Source organism: Gossypium hirsutum, chromosome A03, assembly GCF_007990345.1.
Source record: "Gossypium hirsutum isolate 1008001.06 chromosome A03, Gossypium_hirsutum_v2.1, whole genome shotgun sequence".
NCBI lineage: Eukaryota > Viridiplantae > Streptophyta > Magnoliopsida > Malvales > Malvaceae > Gossypium > Gossypium hirsutum.
Window position 1 is genome coordinate 6,865,702 of NC_053426.1, and position 22,261 is coordinate 6,887,962.

Here is a 22,261-nt window from a genome sequence, read left to right on the forward strand (position 1 = left end):
TGAAGTTGAGAGCAGCAGGATAGAAAAAGGTCAGATTAATATAGTTAAATGAATGAATCTTTATAAGAGTGTTCCTATTTAACATTGTGCAAATTCAAATTTGTGAAGGAAATATCTATAAAACTACAGTGAATTACTAAATACATAGCTCGGAGAAAAGAAAATAAAAAAATCAATCCTGAACAGCATACGGAAAGTACCACAACGAGGTGTGCTGATGATGACCTCTTCAAGATAAAACAGGATCCGCTCCGTATTGAAGCAGAGGAAGGGGATCAACTCTGCAATTAAGGAAACGCAAATGGTTAACTAAAACTTTTGGAATACAATGGGCATTAATTTTATTATTTCAGCTTATTTTATTATATTTAGTTTAAGTATTAAATATATCTTGGACAGCTAAGATTATTAATTTTCTTGAGGGTTAAGTCTAGGGTTAAAAGTAAAACTTCATATGCTAGAAAGTCCATGCAAGAAAGTCTATTATAGGTTCTCTAACGTTCCAACTTTTATCTAACACATTTTACAGTTCTAATTCTTTTGATTTCTGCTGTTTTCTTCCTCAAATTGCCTTACTACTTCACTAGAGAATCTAATTTGTTGATGGTTGCCCAGAGAATACCGTAAAAAAATAATAGTGCAATAAAACAGAATATTAGAAAATGCGTTGCTTGCTTACCTCTGCATAACTTTGAGTATTCCAGTGCCTAATTGCATCGGGATGCCCATGATGATGCACTCGGTAACCCCCTCAATCTTGTCATCCCTCCCATTAACAGAAGCATTAAAAAGGTGATCACCTGTCTTCTCAAATGAAGCCAGCATCAATATACTTTTGTCCATTTTTTGGATTCCAAATCTTGTGATGCCAAGAACTTCCCCCTGATGCAATAATAATCTAAATGCCGTTATACATTGTCCTGTAAATTTGAATGTCATCTAAATATTCATTTATAGAAAGAATAATGGAAAAGAAACACTACTGTTCTTTAATTGCTAAGTAGGAGGCAATCTGTGTAAGCAAAAAAACCAACCCTAAATGTCATCACGTCTGCTAGAAGCATCATATGGCGTATGTCTATGCTCATTCCGTGACTTGCCATAGTTGCTGCTATCTCATTGATTATGCATGATCTTGCAGCTTCAATTCCCAATATCTGCAGCATTTCCATAACATGGTTACTCATTGTCTTCCGCCCATCAATTCCTTCAACACCCATAACAGTTTGGAGTCCCATGCTGAAAATGTACATGGCATTTGTAACAGTTAGGAAGGACCTCTTACAAGGTAGGAAATGATGCAATAATTTTTGAGAAAACAGTATGCATTACAAGCAAGACATGTTTGAAGAATTATTCATCAACATGCTAAATTCCATTTTTCTGCCGTCATCTCCTTCCACGCTCTTTCATTTTGCTACAGGAATCTATTGTTCCTGCCCTGAACTCAGATTATAAAGCCTCTATAACATGACCAGAATGGCATTCTATTTCTAAGTTGGTACATCACCAGATTCAAATGATATTCACTTCATTTTGCTAGTGGAATTCAGCTCCATCAGGTAATTATAAAGTATTCCACATGTAGCAGCTCACTGTTACAGCCTGTCTTCCAACCAGAAGAAATGTGATTTTCTTCATTGTCGTTCGACAAGCTTTTGAGCTGCATTCTTTTCTTCCCTCAGTGCCCTTGTCCTAGTAATCAAGCAACTTCACTTTTTCGTAATCTAGTTTTTCCGGCAGACTTGTCCACTTTTTTGAGAAGGAAAAAAACTAATCCCCACCCTTCCCGATGGGTAGAAGATAGATAAGGTTGCAATTAGGAAAGAAATAAAACTTAGACATAATCATCAAAATAAGTTAGAATTTATTTCTCTCCACTTTCTCCAAAATATACTATTTTACAACACAAGTTGCAGATTTAAGGCACATCTGAAACCACTTCGAAGAGAAAAACAGGTACATAAGTTTTAAATCAAACTAACCCTTCTACAAACAACTGGTAAAGCTTTTTCGCTTCTTTGTTCTGACTTTTATTGTCTTTTTTCTTCTCAGCAATAACAACACGTTCAACATTTTTTATGCCCTATCATCCATGAAACATTGAAAACACTGAAATAAGCACACATATACTCTGAACTTTTCCAATCACGAAGATAATCTGTAGCCTCACCTTTACCACAACCAGTGGAAGCAGATTTTTAAGAGAATGAAGTTCAAAATGAATTCTACTTCTATCAGCTGGAGGAACTACTTCCAACTTTTTAACATCCAAAACCTTCACATGCTGCAGAGTAACATAACAGGAGAAGTTAACAATCCAGAGTGTCAGTGTCAAGGCCATAAATAGGAAATCTGACCTGCTCCTTTAGTTTCAGCTTCGGTGTTTGCAAAATTGATTCTTTCACAACATTTGCATCTATATGCAATTGCGCATCTTGGATTCTTTCCATGTCAAGGGAGATTACAACTGATGCTAATCTTGAAGTCATTACAATCTTGATGCTCTTAGCAACCTGCATGATAAAAAGAAAGTCAACTACAGAAACAATCAACCCATAGGAGAACAAGTAGACAAAACAAATAGCATTTTTTTTATGAGAGCATAAGAAACCAAATCCAACAGGCAACAGCTAAAGTCCAAGAACTGAGACTTCCATAAACGTATAATTAAATATGCCTGAGGCTCTGAGAAGAGTAAATTAAGTTAAAGCGGCTGTTACAAGATCAGACAACATAGATCCAACTGATTAATAAATATTAAGAAGCTATAAAAACAAGAAAGATGGAAAATGAGATAACTACAGTTTCAACAGATTATTTCATACCTGTCCTAAAACAGTTTTCTCAATTCGACCTTTTACCATCCGTGCAATGTTCACATTACTATCAAACTCAAGTTCTGCAGTAATTATAGGAGTGCTAATTTTTTTGGCTGCATTAATGATTTCTTTGATACGAGGAACTCCTTGTGTAATATCTAAAACAGAGCTGAGGAATCATACTGAAAAAGTGTTCAAGGACATAGTAACTAATAATTGGGATTTCAGGTTAATGAAATTAATGAAATCCTTTAAAGGATACTCATGCTTGCAACTCCAGCAAAGTGAAATGTCTTCAATGTCATCTGTGTTCCAGGTTCACCAATACTCTGAGCTCCAATAGCTCCAATGGCGGTTCCAGCTTCAATTACTTTCGATCGATAACGACCAATGCAAATTCTGATGAAAACCTAAAGTATTGTAAAAGACTATCATCAGAGGCAACTGCTTTTTTTAAGCATGTAAAGAAGGCTGGCGTATAGAAGCATTTAGATAAAAGAACACATGATACACAGGATATCACTCTCCATCAGATGATTATAACCCTTTTCTAACTCCTTTTAAAGATGAAGTGTTAAAGGTGCTAATTGCCATGAAGCTTTTGAAGGGTAATTCGGGAAAATAAAATAATTCTAGATATCAGAATATTGATTTTGGGACATTTAAATATGAAAAAGTGCTCATTCGTACCGGTACAGGAAGTACATGCATGTGTCACGGGCCACAGACACATGTATGAACATGTGAACTGTCAAAATATTCATGCTCATGCATGCATAAATTACTCTACCAATTTTCCCAAGTCTCTTAAGTCCATGCAAATTTTTTAAAATCATGTAATGCATACATGTATTTGTACACTTTGGCATAAGGAAACTCAAGCAACAGAAAAAGGAAGATGTATGAGGCACTTATTACGTAATGGCAACAGTTACCTCCAACTGCCTGTCAGTGATACCACATATTTTATGGCTAACATCCTCAAGTATCTCATTCTTCTGTGCAGAATTGCTAACCAACTGCAGCACTCTCTTTAGTTCATTCTTCTGACCTTCAAGGAACCCTTTCAGAGATTTTTTGAAGGCTTCGGAGCAAACCCCATCTGGATCATGTTTGACTACCTGCTCTTCTAACATTTGTGGTATAGCATCAGCAGGTAAGTATTTCTGATCAACTGGAGGACAGGTAGCCTGTAGGTGGACATCAACAACATAATGTCAAGTTCATCTATCCTACCTATTACAAAATTTACAAAACCTGCTGAGAGGGACAGGGTTCTACACCTTTACTTTCATTAATAATCTATCAAAATTCAAAGGAAATCCACTTTTTCCCTCCATAGATGCAGGATCCATGCCATCATCCCCATAAATAAATTGCACTATGCATCCACTTGCATTGCGACAAGTGTTATCATAATGAATGCTCAAGTCCTCCAATGCTTTGATCAGTCTGCGAGACATGTATCCTGTCTCAGCTGTTTTTACCTACAATAGGCAAAAGGTACCAACAGCAATGTTTATTTGAGTCCCAACCATTTTTCTTTCAATCAACTTGAATCTAGTTCAGCCCTTCACATGTATGCATATCATAACAGTAATGTACCGCAACAATTCCATAAAAAATTCTGCGTGCCCCCAACATATGTATCGAATGGAAATTAAAACAGACTTGCAGTAGATATGATGCAGAATAGAACAATTCAAAAGTTGCTGCACTTTATTACTTGTAACAGTGATAAGATAAACTTTCTTAACAGGGTCAACAAATGCCAAAAAGAAAGACAGATCCAATCAATTTAAAGCAAGTACAAGTCCCAAAACTGTAAATACGTAATAGCAAAAGGTTCTCTTAAATACATAATAGCAAAAGGTTCTCTTTTATTGGTAATAAATCAGTCTAGTAGTCCCAACGAGTGACTGTCCACATTATCAGTCCATGCTGAAATCGCGATACCAAAATTTAAGAGAGATATATATTTTTTATTACTTTACATTACAACAAAGGTCAATTTATAAAAGAAAACTGACAAACACAACAACAACAACAACAAAACGTTAACTTTAACATTTTACTATTTCCATCCAAAAAGGCCGTGAACCACTGATTTGCACCCAAATAAGCCCTTCACCTTTAATGTATACCTAAATAATCCCTTATCATTAATCAATCTTTCAATTGACATAATTATTGGGCACAAATCAAGAGACATGGGCTTATTTGGAGACGATAAAAATATAGTGCTTCCTAGGAAAAAGTGGAATAATCCAGGAGCATTTTTAATATCTCAGCCTAAAAGACATCATAAGTGATTGTCTACTTCTAGCAGCGGATCAAAATTTTGGGGATAGAGGAAGCAAAGCACAACATCAGGTTGCAAAGGTAGCAAATATGACCACGCCAGATGAAACATAAACAAGCAAACACCCATGTGTACTAACAGTCTACTATCTGTAACTACAGTAAAACAGATTCCAACACAACTTCAAAGGACAACAAAATAAAAAATGAGATCATTCATACAGCTGTATCCACAAGGCCCTCTCGCCCACCCATCGTGTGAAAGAAAAACTCTGTAGCTGTCAAACCGCTGTAGAATGAATTTGCAACAAAGCCTTTAGCCTGCAAAAATCACAAAATTGTACGGCCAGAACTTCATCAGATTCCATCAAATCCCCTGTACTTTTTTCAAAAAGGTGCAAGACAGACCATATCATGAATAAAAGATTTTTCAGTTGTCATCAAAATTTTCCATATGAAGTGATGAAAGAAAATTAGAATGCTTACCTGTTAATGGAAAATGTTATTTCTAGCATTTTTACCTATTCTTTCAAATTTTAGCAACTCAGTATACCTTTAATGTTCAGAGCCAGAAAAAAGCAGTAGTATGTAATCTATGGCAAATAAAACATGCACCTCATAAAGAAATAACCATCTCTGATAAAAAAGACCATAACATGATAAGGGATCATCTTCCAACTAACAGATTCCGCTACCATGCAATCCTGTGAACATTTTGAACATTTTATATGATAGAAAACAACTATAAGAAATACTTGCCCCTCAACAACAATGCCTGAAGCCCTAGCTACCTCAACTAGCTTACTTTCATTAATTAAAGCCTTAACAATTCCTTCAGCAACTCATATACTATTCCTTACCAAGATTCATAAAGTAACAATTTACTAGCCTACTAACTTAGAGAGAACAAAAATAGTCAACTCCTATAAAATCAATTCTACTTAGAAAGTTAGAAAATAACTATAAAGTATTGCAGAAAACTAGAAACTAGGCACAACATACAAGACTCAATTTCTAAAATAAAATTACATGAGATACTTGTTTCTCTACACTAGTGTCAAATGGTATGATAGCTCTCTAAACATAGATAGACAGGATTTACTTCAAAGTGTAAATCACTATGATAGGACTTGTTCATACCATCAAAGATTGCACAAAAAATAATACTTGCTGAAAGTATAAAATCTCCTTCCTTGTTTATTTGACAGATAACTAAAATATAAAAGCTTAGGTTTTAGCACCAATAAAATAAAGTATTTAGATGTCAAGAGCTAAATAAATATAAAATAAACTCACCGCTGGTGTTTTTGATCCTCTATGAAAATGAGGAAGGCTACGATCTATAAATCCATTAGGAGCACGACGTCCCCCAACTGACTGCTGACCAACACATGCAATCATTTGACTTATATTTATAGCAGAACCCTTGGAACCACATTGCGACATGATCAGTGGACTGTTTCTCCAATGTAGTTCTCTCATGCATACCTGTTTCAAAGCAATTCTCATAAGCCATAAACAAAATAGTCCTCAGATAATATCATCATTCCGGAAACAAATACACGGTTCCAACCATATGGAACATGATATGAACTTGAAAGATTTAAGGAAATGAAAGTATTCTAGTAGCACCTAATTATTACATTCAAACAGAAATGCTACAACATAGCTCCAATCCTTACCTTCCCTGTTTCATCCCGAATTTTATTCAATACTTCAGTTATATTAGCTTCTAGTGTTTGAGCAGCATCACAACCCGGTTTAAGCTGTAGCTTCCCTTCATTAAACATCTGTATCTGTTCATCACATTTTTTATAATTCCCTGAAAGTGTTACTCCTTTTGCATCATTCAAACGTTTTCCTGGTTGGACATCATCAATTCCAATCGAAAAGCCATGATTCCCTATCCAACGAGCACTGCATAGAAGCACATGAAGAGGAGAGAAAGAGAGCACAAGTCACATATGAGCTATAATTACTTTAAACACATTGGAATAAATCGAAAAGGGGAAAGAGAGATTCTTCAGAAACAATAACATGTATTATTAATGAGACTACTATAAACAATATGAAATCCATGATATAATATTCTAGACAAAGAGTTGAAAGAAATGTTTACAGAAAAGAATGGCAAGTCATGAACTTGCTCTCACAAAAACACAAAGCACTTGGAGTCATACAAACAACCAAAATCTTCACATTTGAACCTGAGAACCAATGACAGAAAAAATTTCGCACTTAAAATCTTGGGATATGGTTACCTCATCTTAGCTAGCCGATTCATGCAGGTAGCAGCAGCATGGGCATTGTAGTCTCTGAGAAGAATAGAATAAAGTCCATCCTTGTTTCCATTTCCTGGATTCATGTTGGAGGATATAAGAAATTGAGAATAACATAACTAAAGCCAAAGAGACTCCAGGATGTTAAAAAATAAGTAAATAAATAAATAGATAGCAAACTTCAAAAACAAAAATTAATGTCTTACATCAACTATTAGCATCGGAAACTATGAAAACAGATAAGATATGTTCAGCTCTTAGAATTGATGCAGGACACCACTCTATTGGGTTTCACCTGTATTTAGTTCATCAGAGAAGACTTCAACTTACCGTGAATTTTGCAACCTAATATAAACCCATAATAGGAAGGGGACTCATAAACAGGTTAATACCATGTCTAGCCTAAAGCAATTTGTTATAAACCTAAGTTGGCCCCATTAATTAATGCTGTAAACCAATGACACTTATTTTAAATATTTCATACAGAAGGTAATCACAGGAAACCAAGAAACAGCAGAAGAAAGTAAAAAAGGGTAGATTAGAACTAGCTCTGCAACACCAATGGGCAGCTACTAGTGTGTGCAAAAGGCTTCCTTAAGGTTTAGGAACAATGAAATTGTGGCAAATGGGGAGTAATAATAGCTCATAAAGTGCAAAGTCCAAATGAAAATATGCTGTAAAGAATGACTAACAAGAAGTATATTCTCCTCATTTTACCCTACAAAAAGTAGGTCTAAACTTTTATCACAAATCCTATCAACATACCAAATCAAATTACCACACAACAGATCTTGTCTCACCCTAAAAAGACTAGATGCAGTTGGAACTCATCAAGTCCCATCATTATTAAATTAATCTAAAAGGTGTTTCAACAATACACTTTTCCATGAATCAATGGAGAACCAAACAAATAAGAATCATACATAAAACAACACAACAATTGATTTGAAAAAATTAAAAAAAAAACAGTATACATGGTAAAAATTAAGAAATAAAGCAAGACTCACCTAAAGTAGCCTTCCCCAATTGCCCACATATAAGTTCACTATTCCGAATATAGACAAATCCATCATTAGGACACATTGTTTCTACTTCTATTTCTTTGTCACCAATCCTTTTGGCGATCTTCCTTGAGTAGTTTCTCTCCTTAACGGTAAGATTCAAGTAAACTCTCACACTTGCATGTGGGCGTAATAGAACATTGAACAATTGCTTACCGGTCCAAAGCTCTACAGGCTATGTCACAAAGACTAAAGTCAAAAATAAATAGAAGAACATATAGGCAACAAAGTACTAAAAAGGACATTAGATTTTACCTTAAGTAATGTTGGAGTGGGCAAATCTATAAGATCCATTGCATCACTCATGTAGGAACATATCAGAGAAAAAGTTGCACGGTCATAAAAAGTATCTCTCCTAGTAATAAGGAAGGAAGATGTTAAAAAATCTTGAGTGGAAGCAACCAAAACTTCTCCATTTTTTGGCGTGCACAAATTATTTTGCACCTAGATACAAGCACAATATGTCAGATGAAGAAATTTCCAGATTTATCTAAAACAACAGGAAAAAGTGTTAAGTAGCAGTTCCAGGGTTTAGGGGTTTATATCTCAATACATTTCATATCAAACCATTAGCATTACTCCTATATTGTGGTTCAACATTTAGGGAAAATGTTAAAGATAAAAAATTCACACCCATTTGAAAAGTTGTGGGAATTATAAACACAAAGTGCACATGACAAACCCACAGGTACAATTTTAACGATGGTATAACATTAAAGAATTTACCCCCATCAACATGAGTGCCTCTGTCCGAGCCTCTTCTGTTTGTGGGACATGCATGTTCATTTCATCACCATCAAAATCAGCATTATATGGGTTACAAACAGATTCATTGAATCGTAACGTTCTCCACGGCATTATTCTTGCCTGCACTCATGGCATGAAAAATATGATCAAGCAACAGCTTGGATAAAGAGAAAAAAGTACAACTGCATACTGCAATTTAGTATGTCCCCAACTAGTAATTACCCTATGGCACATGATAGACATTCTATGCAAGCTTGGCTGTCTATTGAAAAGAACAATATCTCCATCTTCTAAATGGCGGTCAACAATACAACCAAACTTTAGTTCATCAGCAAGACGCTTTCTATAATCACCTATCAAGAGCCTGTAAAATTAAACGGTAATCCCACATCATTGGCAAAGAAACATTCTGAATATCAAAATAAGGATAAAAGTAAGAAGATGCAAGAGTGATGCACCTTGCAGAACCATCGGGATATCTGACCTTCACTGCACCAGGGTATTTGGATGGGCCATTACGAACACACTGTCTTAGCTTCTCTATATTGTGACTGGAAACACGTTCTGGATAACTTAAAATCCGAGCCATATGGATTGGAATAGCCACCTGAACAAGTACACCATCAGGGAACCAAGATCTCAAAATCCTAAAACTTGCTTAAACCTTACTAGGAACCAGACCTCAGTGATTTTCAGATTGGGGTCAGGTGATATAACAGTCCGACCAGTAAATTCAACACGTTTTCCAGATAAGTTCCCACGAAACCGTCCCTGCTTCCCTTTTAGGCGCTGAAGAAAGCCACTCAGTGGTCTTGATGGTTGCATTTCAGTAGGAACACCACGAACATCACTATTGATGTATTGTGCAACATCTACTTGAAGCAAATCCCAGCCATTCTAAAGTAAAATCTTCAACATGAGACAATGTAAATGATATTCAAAGAGAAAGAAAAAATATCTGCAACAGCCACATGCAATTTTACCACATCAACTCTGGCATTCAGCATTCCTACTCTAACAAGAGACTTGAGAACATACTTCTTCTAGTCCTATATGGCCTTTTTATTATTGATCATTAAAGTATCTCTCCAGGCTTCAGTTAAAAGCAACCTCATACTCTCACCAACAAAAACTGAAGCTAAAGAATTTACTAGTGATTGTGGTAGCATCAGCACTCTCTAACTTAGATAGCTTTAATCATGGTGGTATCCAAACAGTCTTGCATTTTTCTAAAACAACTTTAATCATTCAAACAATCAAGAAATAGACACTTCAATATTTAAAGCTCGGGGCTTTCCTCTTCAAGGTGAGATGGTAGGTGAATAGAACTCCCTCATGTTGTGTATCCCAAGACCCAATCAACCTCCATAAATACAAATAATATAGTAATAACAGATTCAACAATGACCTAAATTCCTGCAGGTACATATTAGGTGCCAGGATGTATTTTCATACCAGACAATGAAATGCAGCATTTGAATCTACTAATTGCTGACGAAGGCTACTATTTGCCTGAATAATTCTTTTCAACCTCTCAGTAATGTCATTTTCATTGCTGCAACATGGAAAGAGGAGAATTGTAAAAATTATTATACTTTTATAACCTCTACTATTAGCAACTAGCAGAGATAAACCTAATATCCACTAAACAAAATGGAGAATGCATAGTATAAAATAAAGTGAGATCTTTTCTATTGGAACCTCTGTGACCCATCCACAGGGACTGAAGGTCGGATAGCTGTAGGTGGCACAGCAATATTCGTAATAATGAACTTCTCAGGTCTATCAGAAAGATAAAGCAATTCACAGTCCTGTGGACAATGAAATACAGAACATCTCGTGTTATTGAAAAAGCCGAGTGAAGAAAATTTATAAAAGAACAGAAAAGAAAATTTTCTTTATCTATTTATTTATTTGTTTGTTTAACATGCTTGCTCCAACATGTGATAAGTGCAATGCAAAAAAGAAGGCATACGATTTACCACATCAGTCATCCTCTTAAAAAGTGAAAGGACTTTGACGGGGTTCAGAACAGAAGAAGTGTTGATGGACGACTTGGACTCTTTTGTGTGTGAAATTGCAGATTTCAATTCTTCCGAACTGTTGTCATTAACTTTTGAACGATCATGAAAAACCCCTATCATCTTCGGAGCCTTCTTCACTGTGCCTAAAAACCAATAAAAGGAAAAGTAATTCCTACCTGGTTTCATTTCATACAATCATAAAACCCTATCTAGCAATTACCGAACTAGACAAACAATTAGCATACCTAGCTTAGAATCTCACATCAATTATCACACAGTGCAGAAAGACACAATCAATGAGAACAGCAGAAAACGAACTAGACAAACAAAATAACCTCAAGAAAACCCTACCTAGCAATTACTGTAACCAACACGAGCCTTTTTTTGTTTTTTACTCAAAAAGATGATGCACGCATCATGTCAAAAAATTATATTTAAGTACAAGAAAAATATAGAATCCAAACCATTTAGATATCCACATCTCGAGCACTTCACAGCTTTACCACCAGCCATAGCAGTACATTTCTTTACTACACTTTTCATTATTTCAGCCTTCTTTAATGGTTCAGTCTTTGGAGCTCTCATCTTTTTCAGATAATCTTTGGCTAATTTATCATCCAAAAGAATACGAGAACAAGACTGTAAACAGAAAACCGGGAATAAAAAAAGAAACATGGATCAAGACTGTAATTCAGTTCAATTAAATCAAAATTTAAAAAAAAAATTCAGGTCATGTTTATTAATTACCTTACAAATGCACTTTAAAATGTCTAAAATTGTACTTAAATACCCAACATTATAAACAGGGAGGACAAGAGGTAAGTATCCGTAATGCCCTGGACAGTCCCCGAAACTTCCATCGCAGGTTGCGCATTTGCCGGACTTATTTGGAGGACCCTTAAAACACCCATAAAGCAAAAAAGTAAAATCACAAACTTCACTAAAAAAAAAACTAAATCACGTAAAAGAAATAATAAATTGATATAACAAAAGTACGTTTTGAGTACCATTCGAGGATCCAATAAGCCGCCTTCAATGGGGCGGCTTTGAGGATCATAGTAAACACCCTTATATACTTGAACTTCGGCAGCTTTGGCTATCTCTGAATCCGAAAACATAGAGAATTTGATGCTTTTACTGCATACATATCAATGGAATTATAAATAGTAAAAAAGGCATGAGTAAATTCAAAATATAATTAAGCACAAAACGAAAAAACAATAGAAAAAAAAAACCGAGGGTCTCACATTCTTCGTGGCCCGACATCTTCGATGTACGGCCGTTTTGTAAACACAATATCTTGTGATCTTTGCTGCATCTTCTTCAATCAACAACAAATAAATAAATAAAAAGTGAAACAAAGGGGTTTTAGAGGACGGAAAAAGGGTGGGTTTTACACTAAGTACCGGGGGAGTGGAAGAGGGAAAGGAACGGCCTTTATTTAGTTTTTTTTTTTAATTTATTTGTTAATAAATTGATTTGTCAAACTGTTTCGGAAAATTAGGGTATCGCTCGAAAATTTAATATTAGAGTATGTAGTATTTTTCTCAAAAACCAATCAAATTAAGAATCGCTCAATTATTTTTTGAAAAGTTAAAGTTAATATTAGAGTATTTAGTATTTTTCTAAAAAATAGAAATATGTATTTTTTGAAAAATTAAATGTCTAATTAAAAATAAAGGTAAAGTAAAATACATGCATTTAAATTATTTTAAAGTAATTAATTTTATAATATTTCAATAAAAATATAAAAATACTAATTATTTGGTTTAATTAACAAATTGGTACTTAAATTGTACTATTTTTTCTATTTTGGCACTTAAACTTTTTGTTATCACAAGTGATATCTAAATTTTTTTTTTCAAGTAACTTTGTCAATGAAACCTTTAGTTAAATTGTTAATCTATTTTAAAAAAGGTCAACCCACAAATTAGCATATAAGTTATTTATTTTTGCCTTAGTACCTAAACTTTTTTTATCACGAGTAGTTAATAAACTATTCAATTGGTATTTATTTTATATCAAAATATTATATTCATATCCGTTAAAAAAATTATAGTAAACAATAAACCACCATATCACATAAATTTAAAAAATGTTTTTCAAAATTATTTTATCTATCTTTTACATCATTTCTCTCTTTATTTTTTTTTTCTTTCTTCCTCCTTTATAATATCTAGTAATGTCAACAATGTTTAAAATTTTTCCTTTCACAAATGAGATGTTGGTGATTAAAAAAGTCAAAAAAATAAATTACTCAATAAGAAAAAATATTACGATTAGTTGTACAATTTACCCTAATTAATTTACCCTAATTTTTTTTACCTGAAATGATTATATTAATGTTTGGCACCAACTTAGATCGTTAATGCATTTAATGATCAATAACCATAAGGTAACAAATCGATAACGTTAAGAGCAATCTATTAACTTTTAAAAAATTAGTGACCAAAATGTAATTTTAGACAAACATAAATGACTAAATTTGTAGTTTAGTCACGTTTGTTAATAATGTTATTAACCCGCGAACGAAAAACCCTAGAGCTTAAAATAGATTGATCGTTAAAACCCTAGGGATTTCAGTTCTCCGAAAATCCCTAATCCTAATGAAGACGGTAACCGGCAAGATCCTCTCTTCAACTCCGGTTTCCGTTTCCAAGGCGGCCAAAATCATCGCCAACTTCTCCGCCACAGACAACGGCGCGTCGCAAGCAATCAGAGCATACCTTCGACGCGCCTCCGCTTCATTCAGTGAGCTCAAACAATTGCACAAAGAGCTCCGAAAACCGTCGAGATCAGACCACAAGCACAAGAAGTCAAAGTCCGAGACCACAGTGGACGGTGCTCGTGAGTCGAGCCTAGAACCGAGTGAATTCAACTCGGCTCGTGAAGATGTGGAGGTGAGTCAGGAGGCGGGTCACGGGTACAGAGACGGTGAGAGGAAAAAACAGAAGAGCAAGAAGAAGAAAGCGAAGGGCGAGAATATTGATGTTGGGGGGAAAATTGTAATTGAAGACGGAGAAAGCAAGAGGGGGAAGGAAAATAGTGAGAGTAACTTTGGGGAAGATGAGGACAAAACGGTAAAGAACCATAAGAAGGAGAAAAGTGGCAGAAAGGTTGAAACTTTGGAGGAAAATGGGGTTAACGTTGAGAAAGGTGAAATGATGGATGAGGAAGAGAGGGAAGGGGAGAAGAAAAAGAAGAAAAGGAAGAGTAGAGATATTGAGGAGGGAATTGAAAATAATGCTTCATCAGAGCGACGGAAGAAGAAGAAGGTTAAAAATGAAGTTGATAAGTGATTGATTTTGCGGCATTTTAGCAATTTTGTTGTTTTAGATGACCGATTGAAGGTGGGTTTTGGGCTTTTTGGATGCTATTTGTAATTGAAGGAAGTATGTTTCTAATTTATAATGAATGAAATCTATCCATGGTTATTAACAAAGCAGGAACTAGCTTTAATGCATGCTTTTTAGGGGGTATATTGTACTCATATTATTATAGTTGAAAATGCTGTCGATAAAATCGCTTTACTAGGAATAAATGTTTCAATGCTTGGGAATTGTAATCGCTGAATGGCATGTGTTTTTGTTGTTTAGGTATCTCAGAATCTTACTGTTGCTCCTTGATGTTCATGGAGTTCCATGTGCTGGTAGTTCTGGTAGTGTTGAAGTTGATGTTGCTTTAACTTATAACTGCTTGACATATGGTATATTAGTTTGATGATTACTTTGCAATTCCAAATTCACACTATGCAGAACACAGGTGAATGATTTGAGAACTCTTTAGCTTATTGTTTGATCATGTGCTCCAGAAGGTTGACTAAAATTTTACTCTTGCTATCTCATTTGTGGTGTAATTGATGTTGGCAGCCTTTTGTATTTCATTTCAAGGTCTAGTAGGCTATCCTGAGAATCAGAGGCATATGTAAAGGTAATGAATGGTTAGGATAAGTATCTTACTAGTTTCTCAATGTCATGTGGTGTAGATTCTTAGGTTTATCGAGGATTTTGCAAAGGCTTCCAGACTTTGAGTATATTGCTAAGAAAAAGAAAAACAACTGAAAGTTCATTATTTCTTAGGTGTATTTCTTCTTCTTAATCATTTTGAGAACCAAATGCAACTTACAACTTGCCTTTGATTGAATTTGTATTTGTTGAGTGTGGCAAAAACAGAGATGTATTTGCCTTGAGTGCATAGTCACTAGTATCCTGTTAGGTTTGTTTTAAGTTATTTGCAATCCACCCTATACCGCCTGTTGGATATCCCTTCCTCTGGCTTGATAAGACCTGCCTGTTTGATGACTAGCAGAGATTGTTGTGAAAGAAGTCTATTTCCTAAACTGAAATAGAAGCAGACAAGTGAAAACTTGTAACAATCTTACTTTCCTAGTGGTTTTCAATAGTTCTTAACTAGAAAAGTAAGCTACACCATAACTTGAAACTCTGTTAAAATTTGACAAAATACATGAAGAATGATAAGGGGACTGCTGAAAGGACATTGTGATTGATCAAATGTAGGTATCTGAAGCATGTTAATGTGTGCTATATCATATTCTTACTGCATTTCTTGGTGATAAATGTTGGTATCCTTTTGAGGTTTAATGGTGGTGTCTAATCTAGCTGTGGTTTATCATATCCGCTTTGGTGCTTGAGGCATGATTTGCTTATATATCACTTCGATTCTGATCTAGGAGGCAAATAATTGCTTTGGGGGATGTTCATACTGATATAAAGTAAAAGGATTGATTTTTCATTTTTGATATAATTAAGGTATTTTCCATATTGGTTTTGATGGTCTATGAAGACCCTTTTAGGGTTTGTGGTTGGTTTTGTATCCAAGGTTTGAAGTTTTTTCTTTTGGAATGCAATGTGGTTTATCATTAGACCTGATCATGGACCGGGTCACTTGTCTAGACTCAAAGGTTAGCTGAAAATTGGGAGGGTTTAGGCAAAAATATAGACCTAAAAATGGGCAAGGAATTGGACAAATTTCTTTTCGGCCTGGGCCCAGCCCAAATCACATGTTATATTTTTTTTTTGTATTTTCAATTTGTTGGGAAATATTTATTTTAATAAGGTTAGCTGAAAATTGGGAGGGTTTAGGTAAAAATATAAACCTAAAAAAGGGTAAGGAATTGGACAAATTTCTTTTCGGCCTGAGCCCAGCGCAAATCACATGCTATATTTTTTTTTGTATTTTCAATTTGTTAGGAAACATTTATTTTAATATTTTTAATGTATTTGATATTTTAATTTTTTAATTTGTTTTTATATAAAAAATTTATTATGGTTGAGTCGAGTTAGGTTTGGGTTTAGCATTTTTAATATTGACTAGGCTTGGACAAAATTTTAGGCCTATTTTTTGGATTGGGCTCGAGCTTAAAAAATGGACCTAAAATTTTGTATCAACCCGAACTTGGCTTAGCTCGATCCATGATCATGTGTTAGAGCTTGAATTCACTTGTTGTATAAAGTGCTAAGATAGTGAATATTTACTTAGCTTGGTCCGGTCCATGATCATGTTTATTTACCACCACATTCAATACTTATTGATAAAAAGTATTTTTTTTATATAAAATCATTCAAACAATTTAAAATATCAAAATTTTTAAAATTTTGATAACATAATTAGATATGATCATGGGTCGAGTCACTTGTCTACGTTAGAATTAGAAAAAAAAGTAAGGTTCATTTTTTAAACGGACAATCCTTGGGTAGAAGGTTTTTGGCTCGAGTTTAGTCTAACTTGGCCTGAATCACATGCATTTTTTTTTGTATTTTCAATTTTTTTGGAAACATTTATTTAATATTTTTAGTATATTTGATCTATTGTATTTCTTAAATATGTTTTTATATAAAAACAATAATCTAAAAAATTTATTACGATCTAGTGGGGTTGGGTTCGAATTTGGTATTTTTAATATGAGATGGGTTTGGGCAAAAATTAAAGTTTATTTTTTGAGTCGAGCCTAGACATAAAAAGAAGATTTAAAAATTTGCATTGACTCAATCTCAATCCGGCTCGACCTATGGTCAGTTTTAAACATAATTCTTTTGTCTTCTAAAAGAGATTTTCATCAAAATAATTTTTTTATGTAGTTGCATTGTGAAAATATCAATTTTAGCAAATTCAACCAATTTTTTTTATTGAAATATGACTTCCAACATTTTCCTCGAATGTATGAAAATTTATGGCTAAATAGGTAATATATGTAAAAAAAATTAATTGGTCAAATAGGTTTTTTTTTTAAAAATTTAAGGAAATAAATCGATTTTATAGAGAAAGTATGAAAGCGCGTCTAGCTAGGCACACTGTCCTCCAACGGTCCCAACGGTAAAATTTTTAAACAGCCCAACGGTAACTTTAATTTCCTATAAACATCAAGTCATTTTTCATTTTTTTTCACACAAGTCCAACTCTCTCTATTCTCTCAAGATTTGTTTGAAATTTTTCAATACATTTGTATAAAAATATTATTATTTTATTTTATTTTTTGTAAATTATTTGTTTCGATTAAATTTTCACGATGGCAAGTTCTCTTATTCGTTTCGGCGACAAGCATATTTCTGCCACTCAAAATCGATAATGGTAAGGAAAATTTTAAATTTCGTTATTTTCAATTAAGTTAATTTTAAAGTTTTTAAATTTTTACAATTATTTTATTTTGTTGATATAAATAGGCAGATGGTCGTGTTTTGGAAGGGTTTATACACAATTTATCAAAAAGCCTACCAAGTGAAATTCGTGGTTATTTGCAAGATGCAAAAGTCTTACATGCGTCTCGTATGCTCGGGCTGTAAATTGGATTCTACACTTATCAACGCGTCAGTAGAATGATGGAGACTCGAGATACACACATTTCATCTTTTATGCAGTGAATGTACAATTACACTTGAGGACGTAGCTTTACAACTTGATATACTTGTGGATGGACCAATTATTACGGGGCCACTAGTCATTCCTGGTAAAGAAGACCTTTGCGAGGCATTTTTAAGGAAGATATCGAATAAGTTTCAAGGTGGTCGGATAGAGATGAGATGGTTGCAAGATAATTTCAAAAAAATTCCTTCAAAAGCGACTAACATCGTCAAAGAACAATACCCTCGAGCATTCATCTTGAGGTTAATCGGGGGCTCTAATGCTTGATAAATCTCATAATTTGGTACACATAAGGTGACTAATACAACTCACAGATGTACACATAAGGTGACTAATACAACTCATAGACTTTAAGAAATGTGGTCGATTGAATTGGGGATCAGTCATGTTGGCCATGTTGTACAAGGAGTTGTGTCGGGCGACGAAATCGGATAAGATGTCAATCGATGGTTGCCTGCTCCTACTGCAAGCATGGACGTGGTGGCGACTATTATTTTTACGTCCCCGAGTGGACGACCTATATACATTCCCATTAGTGACAAGGTAAATTCATTTGACAAGGTAAATGTTTATTTATTATATGTTTGAATTAACATATTATTTGAGTAAGTAAAACCATGAGCTGAGTTATATGAGACTACCGGAACAACTCGAAGATATCCGACTGTTATTAGCTCAACACACGGAAACAGATGTTAGTTATTGAATTTTTGAAACCTATAATAATTATGCAATAATTTCGAATTTAAAATTTTGTAGATAATAAAATTTATAATTGTGTACTACATTTTGAATGGATGCCACATGCTGATCTGGATATCATAAAATGCATTCAGCCCGAATTTTTGGCCATTCAGAGTATGTGGGACGTGAAGGTGCCAATGATAGTTTACACAATGGTAGAGATGTACCAATTAGATCGAGTGATGCGACAACTCGGGTGAAGGTAAAATATTTCGTCGGTACCGCAAGACATCAAAACACTGTACAAGCTTGATTTGCGGGCAAAAACCGACGAAAATTGGTGAGAATTTCACAATGAGTATATCAACATTTGAGAACATAGGATAAATTTGATACTTATTTGCGAACCTTTTTTCTTACCAGACACGATGACCTCTATGGAGTACATGCCATGATTTAGACTCATCGACAAGCCATATCTATTGTTGGTGGAGGCGAGGAGTAGGCAAATTCGTCTAAAGATACCACGAAGACCATCCCAACATCGTTGGTTCAGAGTAAGTGTTGTAAGGGTTCGTCATTGGCCCTAACCCAATAAGGGGCACCGATGTCTGCATTACATCCCAATTGGTTCCCTCCATAGATTCATGTCCTTTTCACTAACCATATGTGTTTACACAAACACCACATTATACACCATACTATGCATCACTGCAGCATCTTGCATCTACACCTCTTACAGGTGTGTATTCCGTGGCACCTCCATCCCCAACATATTACGCCACGATGCTGACACAAATGCCAACACCAATGCCGAAAAAAATGACAATATCAATGTTGACATCAATGCTAACGTATTTGTCAACAATAAGGATTCTTGAATATTATGCGCAACCGGGTTTTGTAACATCGTACGATTATTTACCAATAGTGTCACAAACACAGACCACGTCATTGTTTTGTCAATGTGGCTCATCATCGCAACCACATTTCTCATAGAATGGAAAACACACGGTGGGAGCCTAGGATGACATCACACTTAACCACAGAAGAAAGAGATGGAGATGAAGATGAAGACGGGGGTGGAGATAAAGATGAAGAAGAGGGTCGAGGTGAAGATGAAGAAGACGAAGATAATGATTACGACCAATAGGAGGAGTTTACACCTTAAGTTGTATGTAGAAATCCTACTTGCAACCGTTAGCCACCACCTTGTAGCACATATTAGGCCTAACGACGTCGATGATTTATTTTTCATTTACTTTTTGTGATGCAAATATAATCGATATCAATAAAATATGATAATTTTTTTTATATTTGTGTTGCAATTCATAATTCTCTTTGTTAAATTCTAATCTATATTGCATAGAATTTTCAATATATAATATTAAATATGAAACATTTAATAATAATTTTATAAATATTGAGAGGTAAATTATTACACGTGGTTTAGCCTTATTCATTATTTCACCATGACAAACAAAATAGTGAATGAGGTAATTTTATTATCTATCACACAATTTCTATGAAAAGCTGAAAGTAAAAAGTGTAATGTGACCAAACAATCTATTAGGTATAGATGTGCAAAAAAGTGACTCTTATGCCTATATTATGCTTGAAATGATTTGGTAGTTTTGGTGTATATGGAATGAAGTTGAATAGGAGTCAATTTGAGATTGTTTCAAAAGGTTAGTTTGGTGTTAATTAAATTATAGTTTGAGGTGCCTTGGAAGGCATATTGAAATGGTATGCACATAATATTTTAGTTTATTTTGGATTATTGATTGATGTGCCAATTGTGACATATTGGTTAGGCACATAGGTTGGTTGTTATAAATGGTGATTTTGGTTTTAATTTGATACTTTTGAATTGGTTTGGATGTGATTAAATGGTTGTTTGTTGCTTAAGTGAATGTAGGTTGAATGGATTGAATAGTAAGGTATTTTTCAGGAACACACGGCCTGTCATACGACTGTGTGCCCTACATGGCTTAAGACACGATCGTGTGGCCTATAGATTTTGGTTGATTTTTGGTGCACACGGCCACAATTTGTTACATGGCCCAGAGACATGGTCATGTGGCGTATTTTTGAATATTCACACTTTTAACCCACACGGCCTCGACTATTTCACACGGTCAGGAGACATGATCGTCTCACCTTTTTTTTTAGATTTTTCTTAATTTTTTATTTTTTATTCAAGTTTATCCTTGTTTAATACCAAATTATTTTTAAGCTTTTGTATGCTCGACATAAACCTGAAATAGATTGAATAGCATGATATACTTGCTCGTATGTGATGAATACATATTTATTTGAGATTTTGATAAATAAATTGCATGTAATTGTTTAAAATTTATTCGTAGCATTCTATTACTCGGGTTTTGCGACCAGATCGGGTAAAAGGTGTTACAGAATAGATTTTGTATAAAAAAAGCATTATAATCAATTTCTGTACAATAAAATATGTTAGCGATGTGTTGTCCTTAATACATCCCTCAAATGTTGACATGTTGCCTTCGTATGCCCTGAGTTTCTACAATAGTCACATAACCTTTATTGATTGTCCCTCTCCCGAACATTTATATTGGTGCATATTCGAGTAGAATTCAGATGATCTTTTGGGAGGAGACACAAGTTGATATCCGATTTTAACTCGAATGGAGCGTTGGACACTGGCGACCACATTCTCTCATCTAGGACGGGTAGGAATTTAGATCTCCTTACATTGTGCATGAATTCCAATTTGTACATATCATTAATATAAGATGTGTATTGTATTCGGGCACTCACATATGCAACAATTGCATGTGCACATGAGAATTGAAGTGCCTAGAATCTATCATAATCGCATATCCCTTCTGTTAGGGCAACATAGTATGCTGTCCCTAACATATCTTGGTCGAGTCTAGCATACTTTGCGGCCCGAAATTTCAGGTTTGGATGCGAATGACACAGCACATACATAGTGTTTGCTCTCTTTGCATTTCGTCTAATTTCTTTCACAACATCATCGTACCAAACATGACCGCCTGCTATCTGTCCAGCATATGTCTCAACTTACTTTGAAAATAAGGCTACCAAGAAAAACTATGTTTCTTTGGCAACCGAGGTTATCGACAAATGACACATCCCCTGCAGTATGAAATTGATGTATTCTGCTAAGTTTGTTGTCATTGGCCTTTATTGTAGACCCCCGTTATATGATTGTATCCACTGTTCAAAAGGTATGTTAGCGAGGTACGCCACACCGTAGCTATTGATGGCGCGCAAGTTATCTAACATTTCACAGAAACGATGTTGGACGAGCTCATACCATATCGAGAAAAGTATACCCATGAATGCAAACAATGAAAAAACTATGGTATAACATGATTATAGAAATAATAGCAACTACATACCCATGTTAATGACTTGATCTTGCTTTTTTAAGGTCATTTTGAGTGGTAGTTGGAGCTGACATG

General features: G+C 34.6%; 2 protein-coding genes across 4 annotated transcripts; one reads left to right on the forward strand and one right to left on the reverse strand.

The window, feature by feature from the left end:
• Window positions 1-20: 20 nt before the first annotated feature.
• On the reverse strand, window positions 21-12,684 carry LOC107885964 (DNA-directed RNA polymerase III subunit 1). Of its 2 annotated transcripts, XM_016809736.2 has the most exons (27): window positions 12,482-12,679; window positions 12,242-12,371; window positions 11,982-12,131; window positions 11,699-11,873; window positions 11,193-11,377; window positions 10,912-11,021; window positions 10,666-10,765; window positions 9,892-10,107; window positions 9,669-9,817; window positions 9,433-9,574; window positions 9,190-9,330; window positions 8,719-8,907; window positions 8,410-8,638; window positions 7,385-7,478; window positions 6,806-7,040; window positions 6,420-6,611; window positions 5,346-5,444; window positions 4,106-4,309; window positions 3,758-4,012; window positions 3,085-3,232; window positions 2,829-2,980; window positions 2,361-2,516; window positions 2,174-2,287; window positions 1,986-2,086; window positions 1,035-1,239; window positions 680-882; window positions 21-281 (listed from the first exon to the last, which is right to left on the reverse strand). In XM_016809736.2, the coding sequence occupies exons 1-27, from the start codon at window positions 12,550-12,552 to the stop codon at window positions 230-232; spliced, it is 4,197 nt and encodes a 1,398-aa protein (XP_016665225.1). In that variant the 5' UTR covers window positions 12,553-12,679; the 3' UTR covers window positions 21-229. The 2 variants fall into 2 exon arrangements, with proteins under 2 accessions (XP_016665225.1, XP_040963087.1); XM_041107153.1 differs by lacking the exons at window positions 21-281; window positions 680-882; window positions 1,986-2,086 and having other exon boundaries at window positions 1,040-1,239; window positions 12,482-12,684.
• A 1,017-nt stretch (window positions 12,685-13,701) lies between these two features.
• Window positions 13,702-15,358, forward strand: LOC107885963 (nucleolar protein 58). Of its 2 annotated transcripts, XM_016809735.2 has the most exons (3): window positions 13,702-14,584; window positions 14,831-14,996; window positions 15,104-15,358. In XM_016809735.2, exon 1 carries the CDS (start codon window positions 13,841-13,843, stop codon window positions 14,531-14,533), a length of 693 nt encoding a protein of 230 aa, XP_016665224.1. In that variant the 5' UTR covers window positions 13,702-13,840; the 3' UTR covers window positions 14,534-14,584; window positions 14,831-14,996; window positions 15,104-15,358. The 2 variants fall into 2 exon arrangements, with proteins under 2 accessions (XP_016665224.1, XP_016665222.1); XM_016809733.2 differs by having other exon boundaries at window positions 14,831-15,358.
• Window positions 15,359-22,261: the final 6,903 nt, after the last annotated feature.